The 26,789-nt window shown below is 34.7% G+C and overlaps 1 protein-coding gene across 1 annotated transcript in view; it reads right to left on the bottom strand.

The window, feature by feature from the left end:
• Positions 1 to 4,256: 4,256 nt before the first annotated feature.
• LOC134848550 (sorting nexin-13-like) overlaps positions 4,257 to 26,789 on the bottom strand; it is a 227,590-nt gene continuing 205,057 nt past the window's right edge. Inside the window, exons 11-21 of the mRNA XM_063866058.1 lie at positions 26,664 to 26,719; positions 26,182 to 26,358; positions 25,491 to 25,685; positions 22,030 to 22,167; positions 16,720 to 16,804; positions 15,766 to 16,034; positions 13,454 to 13,552; positions 10,419 to 10,610; positions 9,769 to 9,983; positions 5,225 to 5,406; positions 4,257 to 4,857 (exon numbers count right to left, since the gene is read on the bottom strand). Of these exons, the coding sequence (XP_063722128.1) occupies positions 4,637 to 4,857; positions 5,225 to 5,406; positions 9,769 to 9,983; positions 10,419 to 10,610; positions 13,454 to 13,552; positions 15,766 to 16,034; positions 16,720 to 16,804; positions 22,030 to 22,167; positions 25,491 to 25,685; positions 26,182 to 26,358; positions 26,664 to 26,719 (1,829 nt within the window). The 3' untranslated portion in view covers positions 4,257 to 4,636. The remainder of the gene's footprint in view (positions 4,858 to 5,224; positions 5,407 to 9,768; positions 9,984 to 10,418; positions 10,611 to 13,453; positions 13,553 to 15,765; positions 16,035 to 16,719; positions 16,805 to 22,029; positions 22,168 to 25,490; positions 25,686 to 26,181; positions 26,359 to 26,663; positions 26,720 to 26,789) is intronic.

Here is a 26,789-nt window from a genome sequence, read left to right as displayed (position 1 = left end):
CCCTACCCAGCACACGTATTCTGTCAGTTTTTTTTTCAAAAAAAAATATTCAACAAGCAGTTGGAAAAAAGTCACGGAACGCAAAGAAACAGAAAACGTGAACTGTTTTTTTTTAAGAAATAGATGGCCTTAAAGAAAATTCTTTGAATTTTGGAACAATCTATGTTCCACTAATGATTTTCATGACTTTTTTGCATGTTTTGTGACCGCACTCATGTTTATATTGATGATTTCCATAATTGGTGTCGTTTAGTTTGAAATCAACTTTTGTTTATAGTTTTGAATGCAAGCCAAACAGCAAGCTTCTGAGAGTAAGAGTTAAAAAATCAAAAATCAACGTTATCCATTTTTTAGACAAAATTATCTATTTTTTTGGGTCTTTAGAAAATTCATTACATCTTTATAATCAATTTTGTACAGATTCTATACAGATTCAAAACATAATTTATACAGCAAAAAAATCCCTTTTTTAGACTACATAATCAATTTTTCTGACCTGTACAAAATCCCTAATTTATCCATTTTTGTGTCTATTTGGGTAACATACAATCAATTTTTTACTAGAAAAAAATCTGTATAAAATTCGACTTTAATCGATTGCAACCTTAGTTTTGCCAATGTGGGCTCGCCTTTCACTTTTACGCTGATATTTTTTAAATTAAGTGTCCTTTTGCAAACTTTGTACGCAGTGATGTTGATGCTTTATACAATTGAACAAATAAAACGTTACAGATTTCCATCCCGACAAATTAACTCGACAAATTAATTGAAGCTATTAAAGAAACTAAGCTTTTTTATTCTTTAAGATCATTCATCCACGAGGGATAGGACCAACATACGAGCTGTACAGCTCATCACGGCGAACCGCTGTTGTGCCCCTGCTTAAGAACTACATGCAATTTATTGGTTTTTCTGAGCTAGGTAATAAAGCTTCACCCTCAAGCAACGAGCACGGATCATGGTGGGCACCGAACATCCGACCTTTCGATTGAGAGGCGGAGACGTAACCACTTCACCACTGCTCCCATTCGAAATCTTAACCGGAACGCTCATATTGATGCAAAAATAATAGCAATATCAATAATTTTATGTTTATGAGTCGTTATGTAGCAGAGCTATAAAAAATTTGTTTAAATGTGGTCTTTTTTGAATATAGGTTTTCAATTTCATCGGTAAATCGAATAAGAAAAATATAATTTTGGTAACATTTTGACAAAAAATAATACGTTAGAAAACTATTTATTGATATTTTTTATTCACAGTCATTACATTTAAGAGACATTTATTAGCATACAAAAAAAATTTATACCTCTAAGTTTTTGGTCAAGAATAGTTTTCCAATGAATGCCAAAAAATAATCCAGATTGGCTGAATCAGCGTTCTGAGAGGTTGCAAGTGGCCAGAATCCCCTCCAGTTTAAGATTTTGTTAACTTTTCCTGGCCTTGATTATGCTTTAACACACTCGGTGCTGCTCTTATCAGTTGTGAAATAATTTTGATGAAACGAAATACTGACCAAAGTTATCCACAATGTTTGCTCAGCTAGTAAGAAATCCTCAATTAAAGTCAAAACTCCAATTTTGAAACCAAGATAAAGCATAGGTCCCATTTTTAAGGGTTTTCTCAACATGTGCTTCCTGAAACTGCTCCGTGACTGATTGCAATATGACTGGTAGTTCCGCAATTTTTCTGGAGTGAGAAATTCATTTGGCTTATGGGCAAAGTAAATGTAAACAAAGCATGTAAATGTGTAAAGCTAGGGAAACAAATTATGTTTGAAGTTGATTTTTTTTTCGCGACCCAAACTTGTGCGGAGCTTGTACATGTACAATAACTGTTCAGATAAAAATATATTTTTTTCATTTTGCTCTAAGTAATAACTATTTTGTATTTGTTGCTTATATGTTTAATTACAATAATTTTTTACAGGCTTGATATATAGCTTTCTCATTAGCGTTCCTTTCTTTTACCATTTTTGATGTATAGTTGCTCCTCGTGGCACAATAACATCGGCCGGCTTCAAAAACTTTTACAGTTTCAGCATCGTTTATTTTTATCATCTAAGCAGTGCAGACATGATTTGACCGTAAAAAATGTAGAACAAAAATTGATATTCCACAGAAATTGGTCTTCATTTTGTGTGACATTTCAGCCAGAAGTGCGTCGTGCGTTTTTAATGTTCAAGGAGCGCAAAAAACGGAAATTCTCAACTCACTTTTTTCAGTGCGCCAAAAAATGCGAACGAGTTGAGAATCAAGTTCTTATTATTTTATGTTTTTCATGACAATTGTTGACGCTGTTCATGACAATTGTTGACTCTGCTATGATTTCTATGTCTTAAATGTAAGTATAGATACATAAATACTAATTCTTGATGCAAACTAAGCTAATTGTCCTCGTTTCTATTCATCATAAATTCATTTTCTGTGAATTTATGTCTTTCTCTCGAAGTATCTGCATTCAAATGTTGTAATGAAGTCTACAAAATTAGTCTTCAAACTTAGCAACAAAATCAAGCGCGTTTTTGTTTGCTTTTCCTTTGTTTCCCAGTTGTTTTGAAATTTAGCATCCATTGTTATTACCAGACCGAACACAGCTTTCATATACAGCCTTGGAAAACCAATGATTCACCCACAAAAACTATTCTTTACCGGCGGCTATGGCTGGCAGATTTTCACCCAATTTGCTCTTTAGTTTAAGAGCAAAAACTCGGTTTCCATTCGTTCATTGAATTAAAGTATGAACTGCAAATTAAATCATGTCAAAAAGACAAAAACTTACAATTGGTCAAGAATAGTTTTCCAATGAATGCCAAAAAATAATCCAGATTGGCTGAATCAGCGTTCTGAGAGGTTGCAAGTGGCCAGAATCCCCTCCAGTTTAAGATTTTGTTAACTTTTCCTGGCCTTGATTATGCTTTAACACACTCGGTGCTGCTCTTATCAGTTGTGAAATAATTTTGATGAAACAAAATACTGACCAAAGTTATCCACAATGTTTGCTCAGCTAGTAAGAAATCCTCAATTAAAGTCAAAACTCCAATTTTGAAACCAAGATAAAGCATAGGTCCCATTTTTAAGGGTTTTCTCAACATGTGCTTCCTGAAGCTGCTCCGTGACTGATTGCAATATGACTGGTAGTTCCGCAATTTTTCTGGAGTGAGAAATTCATTTGGCTTATGGGCAAAGTAAATGTAAACAAAGCATGTAAATGTGTAAAGCTAGGGAAACAAATTATGTTTGAAGTTGATTTTTTTTTCGCGACCCAAACTTGTGCGGAGCTTGTACATGTACAATAACTGTTCAGATAAAAATATATTTTTTTCATTTTGCTCTAAGTAATAACTATTTTGTATTTGTTGCTTATATGTTTAATTACAATAATTTTTTACAGGCTTGATATATAGCTTTCTCATTAGCGTTCCTTTCTTTTACCATTTTTGATGTATAGTTGCTCCTCGTGGCACAATAACATCGGCCGGCTTCAAAAACTTTTACAGTTTCAGCATCGTTTATTTTTATCATCTAAGCAGTGCAGACATGATTTGACCGTAAAAAATGTAGAACAAAAATTGATATTCCACAGAAATTGGTCTTCATTTTGTGTGACATTTCAGCCAGAAGTGCGTCGTGCGTTTTTAATGTTCAAGGAGCGCAAAAAACGGAAATTCTCAACTCACTTTTTTCAGTGCGCCAAAAAATGCGAACGAGTTGAGAATCAAGTTCTTATTATTTTATGTTTTTCATGACAATTGTTGACGCTGTTCATGACAATTGTTGACTCTGCTATGATTTCTATGTCTTAAATGTAAGTATAGATACATAAATACTAATTCTTGATGCAAACTAAGCTAATTGTCCTCGTTTCTATTCATCATAAATTCATTTTCTGTGAATTTATGTCTTTCTCTCGAAGTATCTGCATTCAAATGTTGTAATGAAGTCTACAAAATTAGTCTTCAAACTTAGCAACAAAATCAAGCGCGTTTTTGTTTGCTTTTCCTTTGTTTCCCAGTTGTTTTGAAATTTAGCATCCATTGTTATTACCAGACCGAACACAGCTTTCATACACAGCCTTGGAAAACCAATGATTCACCCACAAAAACTATTCTTTACCGGCGGCTATGGCTGGCAGATTTTCACCCAATTTGCTCTTTAGTTTAAGAGCAAAAACTCGGTTTCCATTCGTTCATTGAATTAAAGTATGAACTGCAAATTAAATCATGTCAAAAAGACAAAAACTTACAATTGAGCGTGCGCATACTTTAACACTTTTAGCCAAACGAAGAGGCATTCGACAAATAAGCGAAAAATCACTGCATTAATTAACGCTTATTTAAATCTGCCTCTGGTTTGCTGAATTTAACTTTTCTTTCTTTTTTATCAGAAACACTGGTTGTGACATATGGCATAAATATCTACTGAACTACCCAACGTGACTCGATGATCACGAGCTGATACATCAGGCCAATTACAAATTTTCGGAAAAAAAGTTCTTATCAATATATTCATCCAAATTTAATTTTTTAAACTATATCACTACCGTGAGATATGTTTGGTTACAGAAATCAAAATAGAAATAACACAATTACTCTAATTTGGAAAAAAAATCATAGTCAAAGTTTTACAGTTCTATTTTAGTTTTGAGGCATGAAAGATCTAACTCTCGTAGATCTTAGATACACTCTATCTAGGATGTCGACGAACTTCAGGTCAGGGAAAATGACGATTAAAAGCTCTTCAAATATGGTAACGGCCAGTCGTCTGTTCAGTTGTTCGTCCTGACAGAGTTTGATCAGTCGAAATATTCCACGCCTGGTGACATCTTGAGTAAGGAAGGGTAGAGACTTAATCTCGCCTAAAAAGTTTTCTTTTCAATATCGAAATTTCTTTGCCAATAGATCTGTTCGACTAACAGCCAATAGATCACAAAAAAAACTTTCGACGTCAAAAAATGGTGAAATAAATTTTAAAATAAGTCGTCATAGAGAAAATTAGTCGTCTGTATCTTGTTGCAAATTTCAGATACAAAAATCAACTGAGACTTATCTCGCTTTTACAGAAGATGGTGGTTAGTTAAAAAGGACTGAAATTTAAACGCGCAAATCTCAGACTGGATTAAGCATAATCACTTTTTGTCAAGTTAGCCAGCTTGAGCAAATTCAATTGAGCTTCCTTGTTTCGTACAGTTCATCCGAGTGGAAAAAATTCTGAAAGTGACTCACTTGATATGCTTCCATAGAGTTTGACCTTGGCGAGGAACTTGGTGCGATACCTGTCCTGGATGGACTTGGGTTCCCCCGGAGAAGTAGGGTGTCCCTGGGGCCAGAATGTCTCCCTAATGTTACTGATGTAGCCACAGATCGCATCCTCAGTCATGTAACTGCTCACTAGCTTCACTATTTTTCTGAAAAAACAGCCGGTTAATGGTCTAGTAGCACAGGATGTTCCGACCACTGATTCAAGAACATAGCCAACAGACAGTTGGAAAAGAGTCAAAGAACGCAAAGAAAAATTTCAAACAAAAATATACGGCATTAAAGCTCTCTGAATTTCAAAAGCAATTTATGACCGGCACTTTTTTGAGAAAATTAACCCAATTTGGAAAAACTGGATTATTAAGAAAAATTTTATTTCCGCTGGGAAGTCTACAAATTAAATTCCACTTTCAGAACTAGAAATTGATCATGCTTTGCGCCATCTCAGCTTTCATAATTGGAGTGTGCGTTTTGTTTACCTTCTAGCAATTGAACTTGAATAGACCTCAAAAAGTGCATATATAGCTAAGTGCAATCAGTTGTGCATTTATAACTAGGTATGCACTTCTTTTGTTGTTTAGAGCATTTAATACTTTTCATGAAAAAAAACGAGAAAAAAAATCATCACGACCCATTTAAGAGTCTGAACTACGTTCATCATCGACTCTTAAAAAGAAGTTCAAAAATAAAGATTTTTTTCCGTCATTTCGTCCAAACTTCCTGAAGTTTCCTTGCTAGAAACGTTTCTTTGCTAGAAATTTCCTAACGTTACTTTGCGTCCAAATTTCCCGAAAATTTTTTTGCTAGATGCTTCTTTTGCTACGAAATAATAGCTAAAAGAATGTTGAAAATGTTAACATAGAAAATTGAAAACGGAAAAAATTCAGACTTTTTCTCTCCACTGAAATCTTTTTTTTTTTTCAAAATCTATTTTCTGAATCAAATCACGGCCACTAGAGCTTTAGAAATGATACCACAGTTGATCCCCAGCGAATTTTTTTGAGGCAGTCAAAATGTTCCAAACTTGATTCCCAGCGAGCTTTCTCTGAAGTAGTCAAAAGCGGGAAGAAAATTCTCCCTGCGCCATAATTCCTTCCCCCTTCAGAGGTTAGGTCTTCGGAACAAAAATGTAAATGACCTAGAACAAGAGCGTTCACGAGAAAGAACCGGGTCGTCTTTTGGACACTAGCCTTTCATACAAAAGAAAATTTTAACGACTCATCGCGAAAAAAGTTTTGATTAAAAGTTTTCCTGAATATTTTACTACATCTATCAGATAAATTATTCCGTCAGCGTATTGGAATATCTGTCCTGTAGTGAAAATTATAATATTATTTCATTGATGCATGGAATTTGCTCCTTCCAAACTACGTTTTTTTGGTATCCCATGGTTAGGGACAACCCATGACAAATCGACGATAGCTTTTGTTGTTAGACAAAAAAAATCGAATACACTAACGGATACAAAATGATTGCAATTTTCGTCGAAGCCTATTTTTTCCATTTTTTCCGAAAAAAATGGTTCAATGAAACAAATGGATTTGATAAATCTAATAAAGCCCAGCAGCTAACTTTATTTCTTCTAGTCAGAAAAATACTTTTTTGCAGTATATAATTGCGTCAATCGTCAAGTCTCTTTCCGAAAACTAAATTGCTTTAAAATTATTAGCGAAAACTTGAAAAGCAAGCCAACAATTTGGCACAGTGACAATCTTTCAATAAAAATGTATACAATAAAAGTGACTGGTTTTTAGCATTTTTTTAACCCCACCGTTCAGACATTTTTCTGATAACTTACAACAATAACTCTCGGAGTCATGGAACAAATATCTTGAATTACCTTATACTCAAGTAACTTTAGTACATCATCTGAAAAAAAACAATGCTGTGAACTGAAACATCAAATTTAATTTTCGGGCTATCATATTTAGTTAAGTTGAAAGAGTTTGATATCTGACAAAATAAAAAATAATAAGCATTCTAAAACTGTGAAACTTGAATAGACCTCAAAAAGTGCATATATAGCTAAGTGCAATCAGTTGTGCATTTATAACTATGTATGCACTTCTTTTGTTGTTAGAGCATTTAATACTTTTCATGAAAAAAAAACTGAATGAGTAAAACCTTGAGTCTACAAAATTTCTCAAGTGATGCACGCCAATTATGAGTCTACATAATTGCTAAATGAAGCAAGCCAATTATGACGCAATTTTGCAGTCAACTTGAAGAATAAAAAACAAACTAACATGCCTCAATTAACCCTCTTATTTTGTTGCTGTCTCCTTCCCTACCTCTACCCTACAGATCCACGATACCTCGAAGCTGAAGTGCTATTTGTAGTATAATAAATTGTGTTTATATCCTTAGCATTGGCTGTAATTAATAGCTGGTTATTGATCAAAATGAACACTAATATTTGCTACTTAGGTTGGAAAAAAAGAGTTCACACTATCACACAAGCTTGGCTGGTGTAAACACTAATCACATATAAAGCAGCTACATATTCCAAAAAATCGCCTATGCGATACAGCAAAAGTAGCACCAAATACATTAGAAACCATTTTGCAAGTAAAAATTTGGAGCATAACAAACTGAAGGCATTCACACTAACTCTGCACGTAATAAATTGGAAAGCACTAAGTCACATTATGTATAAATCATGTATTTCAAAAAATTGCGAGTTATATTTAGTTAGAAGCTTTCTGAAATCGAGTTTCTATAAATTTTATGTTGTTTGAAACAAATAGCTTTTTTAGGTTCATTTGATGAATTAAAAAAACATCAACTATGTCAACTTAATACTATTCGAATGTCAAAGCACATGCAATCAAAAAACCGCAAAGTTGCCACCAAAAATGGCACCGATATTTGCTATTTAGGTTAGAAAAAAATCGAAGCACTATTATACTACGCCTCACAAAACTTCGTTAGTGTTCCTTCTCAAATTTCAAGCCAGAATGCCGGAAGGATATAAGGACACTCAGAGATTCTAGCAGTCTTTTCCGGCATAGACAAGCAGTCTTGTCTCTGCTGGAATCTCTTTTCCGGCAGAGAATCCAGCAGAGACAAGTCTTTTCCGGCTAACTTAAGCTTTTCAATAGGAACGCCGAGATCTTTTAACTCCTAGCGCTGCTGAAAACTTTGAAAAGAAGTGAAAAAGGATTGCCATGACATCCCAGCCTCTATTTACATTGATCATCATTGACGAATTAAAACAAGTATTTCATGTGTTCGAGATATTTTTTAACACAGAGGCGATTTTGCACTTCGCAAACACAAGCAAAAATATGACCGATAACGCTACTGGGAAAAACTGAATGAGTAGAACTTTGAGTCTACAAAATTTCTTAAAGAACGCCAATTATGAGTTACATAATTGCTAAGTGACGCAAGCCAATTATGACGCATTAGCAGTACCAGTCAATTTGAAAAAATAGGAAATTAACCAACTAACATGCCTCAATTTATAGAGCGGACGCATTTCAAATAGTATACGAAAAAATTCATTAAAAACGTCCGACCCTGTCCAGGTTCGAACCCTCTTATTTTGTTGCTGGTCTCCTTCCCTACCTCTACGCTACAGATCCATGATACCTTGAAGCTAAAGTGCTACTTGTAATATAATAGTCGAAATGAACACATTTTGTGGTAAAAATTGCATCGCAACAATATTTGCGACTTAGGTCGGAAAAAGAGAGTTCATACTATAACAAAAGCTATGCTTGTGTAAAAAAGCACAATCAATCGATGAAACTTTGCAAAAAATTTCCTATCATAGTTTGAATCAGTTCGCGGAAAGTTATATCTTTTCAAGCAAATTTTTAAAGAACAATTTTAAAGAAAATTTAGTTCAAGTTGATTGGCATAAGTTGGTTATCGACTTCTCATTTGAAAATCTTGCGTAAAAAGCAAAACTCTCAAGAAAAAAGGTTGCATTTTCATTCGTTCGTTTCACAAAAAAAGCTAGGCGGTACTGTCTAGGTTTTAAGTTGAATCGAGGTCATACTGTTGACTTAGAAAAAACCTATCGCGATTAAGGTTTTTAATAACAAGAATCTTTTACAATTAAAACTTTTTGTGTTGGATTACTGGTTAATGTCTTAATTCCACTAAACACCTGAAAATTAAAATCAATCATATATTTCGCGTTATTTTCACTTCGTAAACGGAAAGCTGAGTATGGAAAGCACTTCGTACCTTTTAAGAAGTTTCTTTAAAATTTAAACTTCAAAAGAAATCTGAAGTCAAACCGCAAAAAAATCTAATTGGAGTGTGATTAATATTTAAGAAATTACTGAAAAAACACTACCTATTTTACGTCGTGTTTTTTATTTTGCAAGGCTTGTCTAAATTCAAGTTCACGCAATGTTTAGCCTCATAGTTACAAATTTTTGAAGATCAACATTACTCAAACAAATTCGCCTAACAAATGTGAGGCATTTAAAATCGCACGCTGCCTATACCAGTTATGATTCAAGGTCCTAAAAAAATGAAGTGAAGTCCAAAGCTACCTGTTGATTCTATCCCCAAAAGTAGCTCTTAACATTCTGGATATAGCATGGGCCAACTGGTCTCGCACCACATTCCAATCCCCTCCACTGCCCGCTTTGACGTCGAAGATCTCGAAGAAGAGGTCGATCAGTCTCTTCAGAGTCTCGGGTGCCAGGTCCTGATCGGTCGACGAAGCGATGCCAACAATGGATCCAAAAGCGCTGGTGGACAACCGCTTAAAAGTTACACATGTTGCTATTTAGCTGATCTCATAACACAGCAGGCAACATACCTTTTTTTCCGTTCATTTTAAAACTCTAAGCAAAAAACAGATCAACATGCATCATTTAAGTTATTTACATATTTGATGTTCACAATTTACAGCATAACATGCAAAACTTCTTCTATTTCAGCATTGGTGAGAAAAAATCCAGAAAAATATGATTTCTAACGATAACGATGATGAAGCAAAGACAACTTATCCACGATGGAAAAGAAAAACATATGAGTTGAAGGAACAACACATGGTTTTACTAAGGAAAAAGATGTTGTGACCCTAGTCATGAACTACAAACAAATTTTTGGTAATTTTTCTGGGCATTTTTCTTAGGAAGAAACCTAGAGCACTTCATCACCGTTCCCCCCAGGTATGTCTAGACGTGGTTACCACCTGTGGTCTGTAAGAGGGTCTCACGATCCCCGTGTTTCCCATGCCTATGTCCACGTTCTCATCTAATGACGTCATATCCTCATTGGCTGATCTGTTTGAGGCGACAGAAGTGGAGGAATATGACATCAGAGAAGGCCTCATTGAGGATGTCGATTCTTTCCTACCTTCTGTTCTACTGTTGGATCGCAAATCCTAAATACAGACGACGAGCGGGGGTAATAAATCAAACGAGCAGAAGAACAAGAAGAATAACTTATTTCTCCAGTATACATAATATGATAAATCACAATAAATTACACAAATTAAATCGACATATATTTTTTTTCTCTTTCAAATCATTTTAGTTTTTCTCCCTCCTTTCTGTTTTCCTGTTCACAGTTTTTTTTTTCAAGGTATTGGACACCCAATGCAACACAATGGTCACAAAATACAAAAAATACCTATCCAAATCTGTGCTTCCTAAGATGGAAGGGGAAAAAATTCCTTTCCCGTTTTCTAAATTACTTTTTTTGCGTCAGAAAAATTCAGAAAAAGCGTAAAAACATCAATATCTCGAAAACTAGAAGGAATCAGAAAGCCATATTTTCAGCATAGATTTGCAACCCTACGTATACAACCCGAAAGCATCCAATTACTGAAAAACTAATTGAAAAACCAAATGTACGAGATTTGCTAAACTGTCACCACACTAATTATTAGTTTGAGCCACCTGAGATTTTTGATTCATCAACATCTAAACAAGTAGCCAAGAAGCAATTTTTACACAAAGGTGAACCAGAGCTTCTCTTTACTTGCTAACTCAAGAAAAAAATATATGTACGGAACTACAACTTAATAAAGTATCAACAATTAGCTATTTCGAGAGTTTCCTTTAAATTGTTCTATTAGACCCTGCAGAAAAAGACAGGCCCAAAGAATACAACTCGTCAATTCTTTATCGACGAAATTGTAGACCCGAAAAAAAGACGCACTGAAAATAAAGAAAATATTTTTTTCTTGAAATTCTTCATAGTCGACCATCGTAATTTCCTCGCTCTTCAAAATCACCAAAAAAAAACGTTATTTACCCAAATTTTTTTAAAATAAGGTCAACTCAAAATAAGCATCGTACAGAGGCGAAGCTGCGCTTCGCAAACACTAGCGAGAACGCTACAAAAAGCAGCACTATAAAAAGCAATAAGAAAAGGTAGAAATAAGCCTCAAATTAGTAAAAACTTGGCTACGTCTCGAATTTGCTCTGCGACCTAAGATTATGAGTCTCACACTAACCACTCAGCCACGGACACTCAATAAATCACAAACGTTCGCCACAAAAAAAAGCAGAAAACGCATGATATTAAATTTCCAATGCTACAGATTGTGATTATAGCAAAACTGACACCAATTAAATGAAAATTTTTAGTTGCGAGTTAAGTTAGAAAAAAAGAAGGTTCGTTCTAATACACCAACTCTCGCAAAATCAGAAGTTTACAAAAGGGTACGAACTTTGGACCCTTGGGGTTGGCCAGGGTGTCTCATTCCAGCATGCCAACGCCCATAATTCCGCCCCTTAATGCCACTCATCAATACAGCATAATCGCGTCACACTTATCAGTGAAAAGACTTCGAGTGCTAGTGAAAATTGAAAACGTTGCCAATTTTTTATTTAAATGTTAATTAAAAAATCGTAATTTTTTGTTTTAATCAGTGCTTGTAATTAAAATTAACACAGAGGCGAGGCTGCAATTCGTAAGCACAAGCAAATCCAAACGGCAGCATTAAAATGCAAGAAAACAAAATGATTTGAAAATTAAAAAAAAATTACCCAAAACGGAATTCAAACCACTGCCCTCGCAGTTAGTTCCCTAAATCCAGCCAGCTGCGCAATATCCTCTCGCTATCTTCAAACATAGCCAACAGCCAGTTGGAAAAGAGTCAATGAAACTTTGAAAAAAAATCTCATTTTCGAATTCCAAGAAAAAAAAAGATGGCCTTAAACCTTTGAATTACTGGAACAATTTATGATTAACACTTTTTTTAAAAACTGGATGAATACATTTAAAAACTGGATGAACACATTTAAAAACTGGATGAATAGATAAAATTGTTATTTCGCTGGATAATTCGATTATTAAATTCCACTTTCGAAACTGGAAATCGAATAAGATTTTCGTGACCTTTTACACTTTTGCTGTTCGATAGTTTGCCTTCCTTTTAACAACGGAAAGGAACTGAACTTAAAAAGAAATCAAACCTCGAAAAAGTAAATTTGAGCCAAAAAAAAATTGTAAGACATTTCCTGAAAAAACCATCGTGACCTATATAAGAGTGTGAACTACGTTCATCGACTCTTAAACACTCAGCACCTAATAAATTGCCATTGCCTAAATAAGCAGTTTATGCAGTAATTTATGCGAGTATTTTGGACATAAAAGCCTTTGCTGGTGCAATGAGACAATTTGAAGCATCGCCAATCAATCAAAACACAGAGGCGAACGTTAAATTCGCAAACACCAGCGATAAAACGGAGAAAACAGCTTCTAACAGGTTATAAGAAGTGTAAAAGGAAAAAAAATTAGAAAAAATAAAAAAAATGCGAATTGTACCGGAGTCGAACCATCGCTCTGAAGATCAAGAATCTGACGTCCTCGCATCTCGGCAATTGTCGCTTGAAAATCAATAGTCAAAACTACCATCATAGCAGGTACAACAAATGCTATTTGATCGTTTAGGTTAGGTCAGCAAAAAAGCAACCAAATGAGCCACTTTATTTGCAAATTGGATGAGAAAAGAATGGACTTCGTAATGACTTGGTAAAAACAGAAGACTTGTTGAAAAGAAGTTCAAAATTTTAATAGCCCGAAAAAGACCTGATTATATAACACCTGCTATCGCAAGTGTAATCAAGCCCACTGATCAGCCTTGAAATTAGCTTAATCATTTGTAAACTTGAAGTTTTTTTTAAGTCTAATTAGGCCAAAGATGAATTTTTACACAATAATTAATGTTGTCAAATTTTACTTGAGAAACAAGTTGGGAGGTAAGACATAACTCACCTTGGAAAGTTTCTCTGCAACGAAATTGGGGCTGAGAAAACTGTGAATAATCTGAAGCATTCCTGGATTCGTGGATATTATCTCGGGACTCAGGATTTCCTAAACAGCATCCCAAAATAAATACATTGTTACCAGTTGAAATATTGAATAAACAGTTCGGCTTAATACTGAAATCTCTCAGTTTGCTAAAGTTACCTCACTAACCGATGAGATGACTACCAATCAACGACTCGCGAATAAAATTTCTTGAAAATTAAAGCAAGGACTCTACCATTAAAATCATACAACAAGTTGGCAAGAATTTGACACACTAAGTCACAAATTGCTAATACAGAGGCAAAACAACGTATCATTGCAAGCTAGCGAAAAGAAAATGAGACGGAAACCATTGAGTCGAGACAAATGTTTGAAAATTGATTTTTTTTAAATAAAAAATTCCATTTCAGAAAAACACAACCACCAGCATTAAATAAGCTTTCGTTAACACTTACTGAGCTTTTATTATCATATACCACACTGATTTAAGCCATTTAAATCAAAAGCGAAACGAATTGAAAAACATAGCCATCAGACAATTGGAAAAGAATTGATAAAAGCAAAAATACAGAAAAAAAACTTTCAAAGAACAAAATATATGGCCTAAAATCGCTTTGAATTTCGAGAACAATTTATTATTGGCACTTTTTGATAAAATTGACAAAACTTGAGTGTTATGTAAAAATTTTATTCCACTCGGAAATCTGAAAATTGAATGCCAATTTCGAAACTAAAAACCGATCACGTTTTTTCGCGCCATTTGCTCTGATGTAATTGGAGAGCAAATTTTGCCTGCCTTGGAGCAAATGAACTTGAATTGAACTCAAGAAAAACACATATACCTAAGGGCATTCAGAAATGCATTAATAAGTATTAATGCACTTTCCGTATTTATTGGTGCATTTTAAGACGTTTACTGAAAAACATAGACAAAAAAAACATCACGACCTGTATACGAGTCAGAACTACGTTCATCGACTCTTAAAAAATGGAAACTAGAAAAAAATACTTAAACGACGAGTTGAAAAATTGACGAAACAACCGGACGACTTTGGGTCTCAGTAAGAATTTTTTCAATCCAAAAATATCCATGCTTTGGAAATTAAGCCGACAAAAATAAGCAGACCAACGAAAGTCTGAAAATTAATTTTTTTCCGGAAAAAATTTCAATTTCATTTATACTGAAACACCTTACGGTTCAAAGGCACCTGCGTTACCAGCAGACGGGAAGGACCCATGAAGTTGCGAAGGTTCGATAATATAGCAACTTCAATTAACATACAGTTGGAAAAGAGTGAATGAACGCAAGTAAACAAAAAAAACTGATTTGTTTTGAAAAATCTCAACTTTCAAATTTCAAAGAAAAAGAAAATACATGCCCAAAAAGCTCTTAAAATTTCTAGAACAAATTATGATGGCAACTTTTTTGATAAAATTAACCCTATTTAAGAAAACTGGAATACTAAGTAAAATTATTATTTCACTAAGAAAACTGACAATCAAGTTCCACGTTCGAAACCAGAAATCGATCACATTTTTTGCGCCCTTTACATTTTGCTGTTCGATAGTAGAGTTTGCTTTCCTTTTAACAAAGGAAATGAAGTGAAGCTAAAACGAAATCAAAAATCAAACCGCGAAAAAGTAAATTTGAGCCTTAACCAATTTTAGGACTTTTGATTTAAAAAATCATTGCTCCTTAAATAGGAGTCTGGAACTGCGTTTTTCGACTCTTAATAACAGCTTCCAAGAAATGTTGTTTAAGGGAAGAAAGTCTAGATCGCGGTTACAAGTCACTTGCTCTCGCAAGTGTAATCAAAATTAAACTGAATTCAAGAGAGGTTAAAAATTATATATCAATACAGGCGAAGCTGTGTTTCGCAAACACTAGCGAAAACATGGCAAAAAGCATCACTATAAAGTACAAAAAAATGTTAGAAATAAGCCTAGAACTACTAAACAATCGGATACGTCTTGGATTAGATTCGATAAGCGACCTCGAGATTATGAGTCTCCCACACTAACCACTCAGCCAAGGACGCTTAATAAATCAAAAACACTAGCCACAAATAAAGCAGAGAACACATGCTATGCAATTTTCGATGCTACAGATCGTGATTATAGCAAAAGTGCCACCAAACAAGGGAACACTTTTATTTGCGAGTTGGGTTCGAAAAAAAAGAATGTTCGTACTAACACACAAACGCTCACAAGCTCGATAGTGTAACAAATAACGTTATTTCAAATCAGATTCAAATAAGTCTAGCACGGCGGCTAACCTGGAGAAAACTCCCCAGCAGGTCCTTCCTCTTAATCAACAGTCGCTCGCTTATATTACTCGGCATTCCCTTTGACGGAAACTTAATTCCTTCCACTGAGCTGTACTTCTTTTTCAACTCCTCGTACAACTTGGCGAAGTCACTGTACCGTCTGTAGATCTTGTAGAATTCTTCTTCTGGTGATTTCCTGGAGTGGGTCGGCCTGGCTTGAAGTGAAGTATGAACTGCTATTTCGTATACTGCATGTCGCTTGCCTTCGTCTCTTATTTCTATCAAAAGAAAAAACAAACCTTTTTATTTTAGTAAACTAAAGCTGTTTTTATATTATTACACTTGGTTTGACACTTTGGCATTTTTTGACACTGATAAAAGAATTATCGATGCTTATTATTATTTCGAAAGCACGAGTCCAATTATACTCACTCCAGTTAAGCTGCACTGTGGGGATGGAGATGCTCAAAAATAGCAGCTGAAACGGCGTTGCTACTTAATTTGACTATAATTATCAATCAAAATGAGGACTTACTGTTCCGACCATCTACCAAAAGTAACTTGAAGGAGCTAAGGCGTAGGGTGGAGTTCTAGTCATATTTTAAGTACCAGAGCCAAGTATGGTTTCATATTAAAGCGCTATTGCTCAAGATTCAGATAATTTAAAAAACGGAACAATATTTTTTCCGTTTTTCAGACTAATTTGGACATCAGACTAGGCGAGACAAATAATATTACTATCAAATTCTACTCCATTTTGAACTTTTTTTAACTACAATCATCTCAATATTACAGAATAACATCTAATTGATACCTCCTTTAATAAAAAAAAATGGAAAAAATTCTAATTTTTCCCATGTTTTTTAAAATTATTTTTAGCTCAAGTTGCCGCGGTTGTAGCATTCTGTTCGCGTTACTTGCACAGCAACCGTTTAAACTAAATACCTAACTAAAGACACTTACGATAGTCTACTATTTCGGCCCACACTCCACATGCACTCGGTCCCTCATGTGCTGCTGGGCTGTCGAACACTTCCTCTTCGTTTCTCTAAACAAACAAAAAACGTTTAACAAGAAATAAGGGATAACTGCTTGTTCACGATTAAAATTAACTTCCTCCTCCAAATAAAAGATTCAACGTTTCGGTGACATCTGGCACTATCATCAGGAACTGAAAAATAAGATAAATTAAGAACAGAGCATCAGAATGTGAAAAAAGCACTGTTGAGTGGGTTAACACAAAACGATAAATAGACATCAAAATGAACAAAAACTCAAAAAGTTCAACAAAAAAGCACGTAAACATTGGGAAAAAGGAAAATAGCACTGGAAAATTTAAACGATAAAACAGCTAGAAAAGACTCAAAATGATGGAATCTGACTGTTTATTCGAATCACATTTCTGATGTTTAATGTGATACGCCTCCGTGAAAAGAAGGACACGCCAGGAGGAAGACTTCTCAAGGACTTCAAAACACTCCAAATTATCTTCGATGGATGGTCGAACGTCGTGCATCATGAGGTGATCATAGAGGGCAGAAACACCTCCAGACTGTTTACTGACATGTTCCCTCAACCTCTGGTGTAAATTTCGTCGCGTGACGCCCACATAACGAGTCCACAAACGGTTCAGAACCACGTTGTTCAGAAACGGGATGTAATTCTCGTTATGAGGGAGTCACTTGACAACTTTTACACCAGAGGTTCAGGGAACATGTCAGTAAACAGTCCGGAGGTGTTTCTGTCATCTATGATCACCTCGTGATCTTCCTCCTGGCGTGAACTTCTTTTCACGGAGGCATATCACATTAAACATCAGAAATGTGATTTGAATAAACAGTCAGATTAAATCATTTTAAGTATTTTCTAGCTGTTTTATCATTTAACTTTTTCAGTGCTATTTTCCTTTTTCCCCACGCTTAGGTGCTTTTTGTTGTTGAATTTTTTGAGTTTTTGTTCACTTTGATGTCTATTTAACTTTTTGTGTTTACTCACTCAACAGTGCTTTTTTCACATTCTGATGCTCTGTTCTTAATTTAGCTTATTTTTCAGTTCCTGATGATGGTGCCAGATGTCACCGAAATGTTGAATTATTTATTTGGAGAAGGAAGTTAATTTTTATCATGAACAAGCAGTTTTATCCCTTATTTCTTGTTTAATTGTCATCCGGCTCAAAAATATTCAAACAACAAACGACCCATTACTTTCATTACAGAAATACTACAAGGATTACTACCGGCCTTACATACTGCCGGCATTCTAAGTTCAGTTTTAGCAGTTAACAATTCACCACTTGAGCATTTAACAGACGGAAAAACTTAGTTCTCGAAAAATTGTATATAGTACAATTATATAGTAAATTTCAATTTTTTCAATGTTGTACAACTTAAACTAGCAGCCAACTTGAACAAAAGGGCTCTTCTGTGCATTAAAAACGTATCTCAACGCTAATTTTCTGTGGAAAAAAACACTGAAAACGTTTCACCTTTTTCACTTTCCACTTTTTTACCTTTTAAAAAACTGAAAACTTTTCACCTTTTTCACTCTTCACATTTGACTGATCTCTACTTTCAATGCATGGACGCTTTTTTGTCTGGGATATCCAGCCATTTTCAAGAAACAAGCAGTATTCATGCAGAGAATCACACTATTTAACAAACAAAAACGCTCAACTTAAATGTAGAGCCACTAGCTGCTCAGCAACTAACATGACATATTGTGTGAAGACCTTTACAAACGTATAAAATCCGAATTACATAACGCAGCATAATAATTTTTATAAGGGTGAAATAATTTCAAGGACGGCCAAATGAAAGTCATACCAGGGCCACGATATCATGCGCCAATTATCAATCCTTCGACGGAACGTCAATGATCAGCCGTGAGCCCGTGCCTTGAAAAAGATTTTTGTTTGAGAGATGAAAAATTACTAATTCGCTTAAAACTATTATAAATTCGCTATAAACCGTCATTCCATGTAATTTAACAACATCAAAGGAGAATTTCCAACTCTAAGCAATAAAGCTATTGAAAAATCCATGAACAAGATGAGTCCTCAGCAAAGAAAAAGATCACTACACAATCTAGTTTAAATAAGCTGAAAACATTCCCTGAAGCCGAACGATTAGAATCTGCAAGTTGACAAAAAGCATGAAACTGTGGAAACAATGACAAAAAATTAGACATATCCCGAGGAGCCGATGGATGAAGGTATTTCAATAGCTCATCGTCTGCCTTCACGTTCGCCAAGAAGCAAATCAATCACTGATCGTTTTGCGCCAGGCACCACAATATTATCCTACACAATAAGAATATCATGGCGGCCAAAGACCATTCAAAGCAGACCTTAAAGTTTGAATTCAAGTAAAAATTACAAATTTTGAAACTAACTACTTCGAAGGATAATGATTGTGCTATTTAAGTTTCAAAATCGATTGGATGCTTTTTTGGATGATTTTTCACATCTACAGAGTCTGGAAAATTCCAAAACATTCAATATAATAAGCTATTGTCGGTCTTTAAACAGTTTTATAAACTGGTCGACAAAATTTTTGAAACGAAAAAAATTCCATTTAAAACGACGGCCTGGCTGGATTCGAACATATGGTCTTTATCGTAGTAGGCCTAGTTGTGAACTCTAGATAGATTAAGCGTACCAAAGAAGCTACAAAATTTGATTAATTTTAAAACAAGCTATCAAATGATTTAACTGATTTTGTGAAACAAGTTAACCTGAAATATTCCAATTCCATTACGCTAGCTAGTCTCAAGCGTAAATATTATCGTGCCTAATAAGTGTATACGATTGTCTCGAACGAAAAAATTTGTCGTACACACTTACTGATTTATTGAAAACAATTTTTTTTAATGGGAGCCTTAAAAACGGTATTTTCCAATATGAGGGATATACAAAATTATGGCAAAAAGTTTTTTTGGTAGGGTATTTTCAGACCCCTTTAACTTCGAAGAGATCAAGAAGAATCTGAGGGGGTTGCGTCTACGAAGCTGCGCGAGTCGGCCATATACGAAAACAAATTCAATGTTGAGCAAAAGAACTTCGAACTGATGTTCTGTTAATTTGGGCGGAAAAAAAAGATGACACTGGATTTCGTGGATGGTTAACTAAGATAGAAAAAAATATATCAATCTTAAGTTGTCGAATAATAACTCAGAGAGCGGAGAGCAACGGTGGAGGCCACCGGCGACTCAGAAAACCAAGAAAATCGTAATTTCTCGGCTGTGGTTTTGTTCAGCAGCCTCTGGGCGGCTTAATGCTCACCCTCCCATGGGTTATCAAACTCTTTGAGGCAACGCCAATTTATCATTCTGAACTCAGGCACTCATTAGACAGTGAACTTGAAAGCATTATCCCATCATGGCCTTATTTATTATCACAGAATTACCGATTTGGCCCTTTTCCGGCTTTGTTGAGGCAGGTGTGTTTGAAAGTAGATCCATATAGGATAAATCGAGGCTTGTTCTGTTCACCAAAAACTGACCCCCCACGGGTGCAAAAAATCCGTAATTTAATGGTAATACCGTATTTAGGGTATTCTGGGACCATTATATGGGGTTGTTAACCCAATTTAAGAAAGGGTGTGTGATTTTTTGGCAGTGGCCTAAGAACTGTAACTTTCACAAAGTTAATGTCGCTGAATCTCATTTAGGTTAGCCTTGAATGCAGCCATGTCTAAACGTCCGGTAACTAGTGTTCCTAGTTCTGACCCAATGACTATAGACATAAATTGTCTCGTTCTGCTAAATTGTCAATCCATGAACTGTTCATCTACTATCTGCTCAAATTTTGTCTTCGATTGATTAATCAACAAATTGCATTTTATTACAATTTCCAAACAAATTTTTTTTTCAAAAATAAATTTGCATATAATACCCGAAAATGTTCGTGGCAAGCTTTCAAAAAAACTAGCGCGCTTTAAGAAAACTACATCTGTGTCGATGCAGAATCGTTCATCAAAGATTTTAAAATTTTATGCGAAAACAATTCAATGCCTGATCATGTTGGTCGAACGAGCAGTCAACAAATTTTGCTTTCGCACATAAAATAATAACAATTACATCTTTGGAGATTCAGAATTTTGCCTCTTTATTTTCAATAATTATGTTTTCTTAGCGTTTATTCTGTTTAATTAACCCTTATGTAGGTGCGGACTTTTTTGCGGACATTTTTTGAATTTTCAAGGTTTTGATAAATGATAAATTGCGCTATAAACTCCAAAAACTATTTTTGCTTGAGTAAAACTAAGTTTTTACGGCTTACATTAAGCTTAAATAAGCTATTGCAATTATTAACTAACTTACTAATTAGCTCGAAATTAGACCAAAAATCAAAAATTTCAAATCGGTTTTTCTCGACACTAAGCGAAAATTAAAAAAAAAACGAAAGAAAACCGTTTAAAAAAATTATAATTTCACGAATCTTTTCTAAGTTTTTTGCTGAATTTTTTGAATTTCTGAAAACTTTGATTCCCAAAACGACGCGAAAGAACCCCAAAACCTAACTTTGCTCAATGAAAACAAAAATTTCACGACTTGAATTAAGCTTAAATCAGCCATTTTAAGCCAGCACGCTAACCTTAATCAAAAACTTTCAAACCGATTTTTCTCGAGAACATTTTTTTGAAATTGTTAATGTCGTTCGAATCTCGACTGAAAGGGCTTTAAAATGATATATCACTCAACCCTGTCCGATGATTATTTGTGGTAGCTGATTTTGCGTGGAAAACAAAAAAAACTAAACCATTTTCAATGATCGGAACAAAAATTTCACATCTGTTTTCAAATAAATACAACAGATTTAAGTTTGCGGAGATATCTGGTCTAAGTTTGGTATATATTCACGTTTTTTGTCTTCACATATATCAGTGAACCAGTTGAATTCTTGGAATTAAAATAAATTAGGGTAGGCTCTCAGTAGCCATTGACGCATGCCTTTCGCCTATCCTCTCCATTATTATGCAGCATTAATCGGAAAAAATTAATTCTTAATAAATTTGCGGAGTTTTTTTCGAATGAACTACTTATAGAAAAATAGATTCATTTTTTCTTTTTTATAATGATTGGTCGCTTTTAACAGAACTTCATAAAAGATGTCGCTGTTATTTATTAATAATGCAATGAAGAATGCGATTTCATGCAGAGTGCTGCATAAGAAATGCAGTGTCGCAAAAAACTACCAAATTTACTTTGCATGCACTGCTTATTTTCAAAAATGAATATCTTGAGTTTCATTTAAACGCGTACAGTACTCCTCACCAAGGTGGAAATAGAGGTCAATATTTCCTCATCGTCCTCTTTGATGTCGGACATCTTCTGTGTGTCTTCTAGGGATGAACTCAAAGAGTACTCATCTGATAAGGAAGCCGATGTACCTCTCGGCATATGAGATCCAACCTAGAACGATTAAACGCATAGTTTGTTAATCGAGAGCGTTATTTACCTTCGTACAAATTTTCATACTTCCTTGACAAAAAAAGGAAAAAATTAAATCACGACTGAATTAAGTGTCTTCACTTCGTTCATTCAGACTTGAAAAAGTGTCCTGTGCTTTTTGCTCCGACCACCTGGTCTCCACTAGTGTAGTTTTTCAGACAAACTGATTTGCAGAATTAGGTATGGTTAACTAAATCTCGTATGGTTAATTAAAGGTAAATTAAATCTCGTAAAACATTAACTCAAGATTAAATTAAATCCACTACTGTTAAGACACAAAAATTGTGATGAAAAAAACTTAATCGCTTTCTAACTTTTATTTTGTTTTTTAAACTGTTTTTAATTACTGAATTAATTACTGTGCTGGAAACGTTTTGAGCTACTTGGACAGCAATAAACTACTACTGTTTTCTCATGATATAACTCATCTCAAAAAATATTCGGGATAAACTGGTTAGAAAAAACATTTTCAACCTGGTGCAGAAGATGGGATTTAATTTGTGAATCTATCACGAAAATATGGTCGTGCAAATCTTTCCAGGTTTGGAGGTATAGACGTGTTTCGAAGCTTTTTGATCTATTTTTCTCACCCGCAAGCTTGTTATTTTTTCTTGTAGTATGACAAAAAATGATACCTCATGATGTGCTATCGTCATTCTTGAACAAAAATAACATCATAAATCATCTAAATGAGAAAACTATCAAAGAAATAAGTTTTTCTCAAAAAAAAAGTCATTTTTTGTTGGGTTATTATATTTATTTTAACAATTATCTGGGTAAATATTAAGTCGACTTTACATAAGGCTTACGTCTATGCCCTCTATCATCGATGATGTATTAAACATAGCCAAAAGACATCTATTTGTTTTTTGAAAAAAAAAAACGTCAACTTCGAATTTCAAAGAAAAAATATGGCCTTAAAGCTTTTCTGAATTTCAACAACAACTTATGATGGGCAATTTTTTCTTAACTTAACCCAATTTTAAAATCAATAGGTTTTTTTATTCCACTGCTGAAAAAATAAACCCACTTTCTAAACTATCCTGATGCGACACAAAGAATCATAGCGTTTTTGTGTACAAAAAAGGTGCATCCGCTCATGCAGCAGTGATTCACTCAACGTATAATTTCGATTGAATCCAAAATCTCAATTTGGGAGGGTAGTTCGAGAAATGTCAAAAACTTTTTAAAAAAAACAGTCAAAAAACCGAAATTTTGACATTTCCGAGGGCCGCAATATTTGGTGTCTGAAAAGTTTTGGAGCACTCCTATAAGCTAATGACCTTTCTCAACCCGTTCTTTGAATTGAGTCCAAAGTCTCAAATACGGCAGGGTAGTTTTCGAGAATATTTAAAAAGTTTAAAAAAATATATCAAAAAATCAAAAGTTTAAGACACGTTCAAAAATGAAAGATTTGACTGTTCCGAGGGCCATAAATTTATATGTAAAAAACTAATTTGCGTGAAACCACTCATACAGGGAGCTTTTCAAAAACTTTCGATTCCTTAATACCAAAAACTCAGATTTGAGAGGGGTATTTTTCGAGATAACGAAATAAAAATCAAAAATAAGGGTCAAACAATACCCCACAGACTTTTTCGAAGGCTGTAGACAAGAGGGTCAAAAAAAGGCTCTAGGGGGAATATACAGGCACACAGGGGAGAAGGCATTTTTTCAATTGATATCCTTTTGAAAATCAGGAGAAGTTTCTGAGAAAAACTAAAACTTTTCCAATGACTTTTATTTTTCCAATGAGAAAAATAATTTCTCATTTTTAAAAAAGAAAAAATTTCAACAAATCGATTGATAAATATATCCTTCATGAAAAAAGCGGAGGGGAATGCTCATGTCGCGTTTCCCTTAAAACGACCCAAAACTAGGTCATTAAGTCGATAAAAAATAGGCCAAAAAAATCGGACCCAAAAAGTTTCCGACAGAGAAGGAAAAACGAAGTCAAGGTTAGTAAATATACAAATTCTAGGAGTAAATCAAACACTAAAAGCACCATTAGAGAAAAATGCGCGCAGCAAAAAAAAACGATTTCAAAATGTGACAATTAAGTCGACAACAGATAATCAGGCAAATAATTGGCCGACAATTCTTTTTTGAAACAGAATATTTCGTTTGGAAAAACAAGTCCTGGTTCAAGTCGAACCTAAGACCTTTGCCGACCTAGGCAAATTCATTAAATCCAGGTTAAGTTGGCCGGGAACGCATAAAAGTTTGAATTCATTATGAACCAAGATACAATTGATTCTGTTAAGCAAGTTGTTAACCCGAAAAAAAGTCATATTCAAGTTTCATAACGGTTGCAACTCGCAAGAGTAAATATAGCCAACAGACAGTTGGAAATTGATAAAAGGAACAAGGAAGCTGAAAAAAATTGTTTGAATTTTTTTTTTTTTCCAACTTAAGATGCGGCTTTTAGCGCAATTAGAATTGAGTTTGTTTGTCAAATTTGTAACTAAAATTCAAACCGATACGTGTGGCATCCAAGTGAGTGGCTATTATAATTGCGCATTCTATTAGGCACGCATGCAAGTCGAAACAAGGCTCTTAACCCATCAAGAGAAAACCTGACCAAAATTTAATTATTTTATTCGTCTAGAAATTCAAAAAAAAATTTCTTCTTTAGAACTACTTGTCATTCACGTTTTTCGTGGCCTTACCACTTTAGTTTCTCTGAAGTGGAGTTTGCTTTAATTTAGCAAAGTATAAGAAGTGAACTTACTCAAAAAATAATGAAAAAAATCAAATTCGAGCGTAAACAAATTCGAAGATTTTTTCCTGAACAAAAAACAACGAAATCATCATTATATATATAAGTAAAACTCACTTCGTTCTTTTACACTCAACTAAAAATCGATCAAGTTTATCGCGACCTTTAAATTTTTGTTTTTCGATTGTAGAGTTTGCTTTCCTTTTCACACAAAAAGCTAAACTTGAAAAGAAATGAAAAGTCAATCCGCGAAAAATCAAATTTGAGCGTGAACAAATTTCAAAACTTTTTCCTAGAAAAAAACAAGCATAAAACCATCACGACCTAAATAAGAGTCATCACTACTTTCAAGTTGTGGGTAAACAAAATCTTTCTTTCCCTCTAAGCTAGGTTATCAGAGTTACCATATGACTAAATGTCTTGTATTTAATGAATTTTCTTGAAACTTTTCTTGAAGCTAGGTTATCAGAGTTACCATATGACTAAATGTCTTGTATTTAATGAATTTTCTTGAAACCTCAAATTTGTAATTTTTCAAAACTCGAGTCCAATTTGCGCAACTAGCCTGGAACATCTGCTTGTAGTGTCTGCTCTTGACAAAGGAGGGATAAAGCATCTTGTGAGTGAGCATGAAGTTATAGGTCTGTTCTGACATCCTGTCGAACCAGTCGTAGGCAGGCTCCAATGAGCGACTCTGGATCTTCTGTCGCAACTCTTTCACCGCAGAAGCGTCTACTTTGAAGTTGTATGCAATCGAATTCTGAAAAATATCATGCTAATGATCAAACTAAAACAAATAAGGCTGTCAGAATGATATCGCACATGGGCACATAAATGATTCTATATGGCCTAACTTTTGAACCAAACTAAGTCCCTCTTATTGTTCGGACAACCTCTAGATAGCGTATGGCGATGTTGTCAAATTAAGGCAACCCAAAGAAAGCTCGGAGACGTCAAGCGTGGCATCATCAAAAACACTGTTGATTAAGGTCGGGAGTCCAAAAAATTATTAGATCGAATTTCTATCAGTGAATGACTGGTCTAAATTTAATTTCGAGAATTAGAATGACGAGCAAGAGGCTTCAATATGATACCACGTTTGACCTGCTCCAAGCTTTTTTTGAATATTCAATACGTAAAATTCCAACAAAAATCAGTTATTTTAGTTGGTAGTTCCTTAACTCTAGCTGGAACATTCTGTGATACTTGCCCAGCAACTGGCTATTCTTGTTAGAACTTAAATTCACTCAACTCACCTTCTTCTCTTCGCCTAGCTTGACATATGCATCCAGCAGGAACTCGGCCAGGTCTCTCATTTTATCGAGGTGACTCTGCACCACTTTTTTGGACTCAGTAGAGGTGGGAGAGAAAGTGGCTGCCATCATCCTCTCGTCCCTGTAAGAGTTCACTTCGTCAACTGTCGTCCGATACGCCTACAACCAAAACACAACACTTGCAAGTGTAACAATTTTGTACATACTGAAAGAAAAACAAGGTCCGGCCGAATTCCATTCCAAGACCTTAGAATACTAGACAACCGCGTTCACTCTAGGTCAAGTTGACAGGAAAAGGAAAGAGCCCTATTATATGTAACAAGGTCTACATAGAAAAGACAAAAACGAGCTGATCAGCTCGTTACCGCCAACCGTTTTCTGGTTACTGTTCTCAAGTATTAGGAGCATTAATTCTGATGCATCCCACCAACCAAAATGAAATGGAAATGAAAAAAATTCTGCACCTGAGCGTAATCAAAGAACAGTAGAAATCTCGAAGCATTGCATTTCTCCAAGTAGCCTGAAACATAACCCAAAATTGAATGAAAGAAGCTTAACAAACAAATTGATGGAAAATGCACTCAAAAGCC

Source organism: Symsagittifera roscoffensis, chromosome 6 (genome assembly GCF_963678635.1).
Source record: "Symsagittifera roscoffensis chromosome 6, txSymRosc1.1, whole genome shotgun sequence".
NCBI lineage: Eukaryota > Metazoa > Xenacoelomorpha > Acoela > Convolutidae > Symsagittifera > Symsagittifera roscoffensis.
This window is presented reverse-complemented; position numbering and strand designations above follow the sequence as displayed.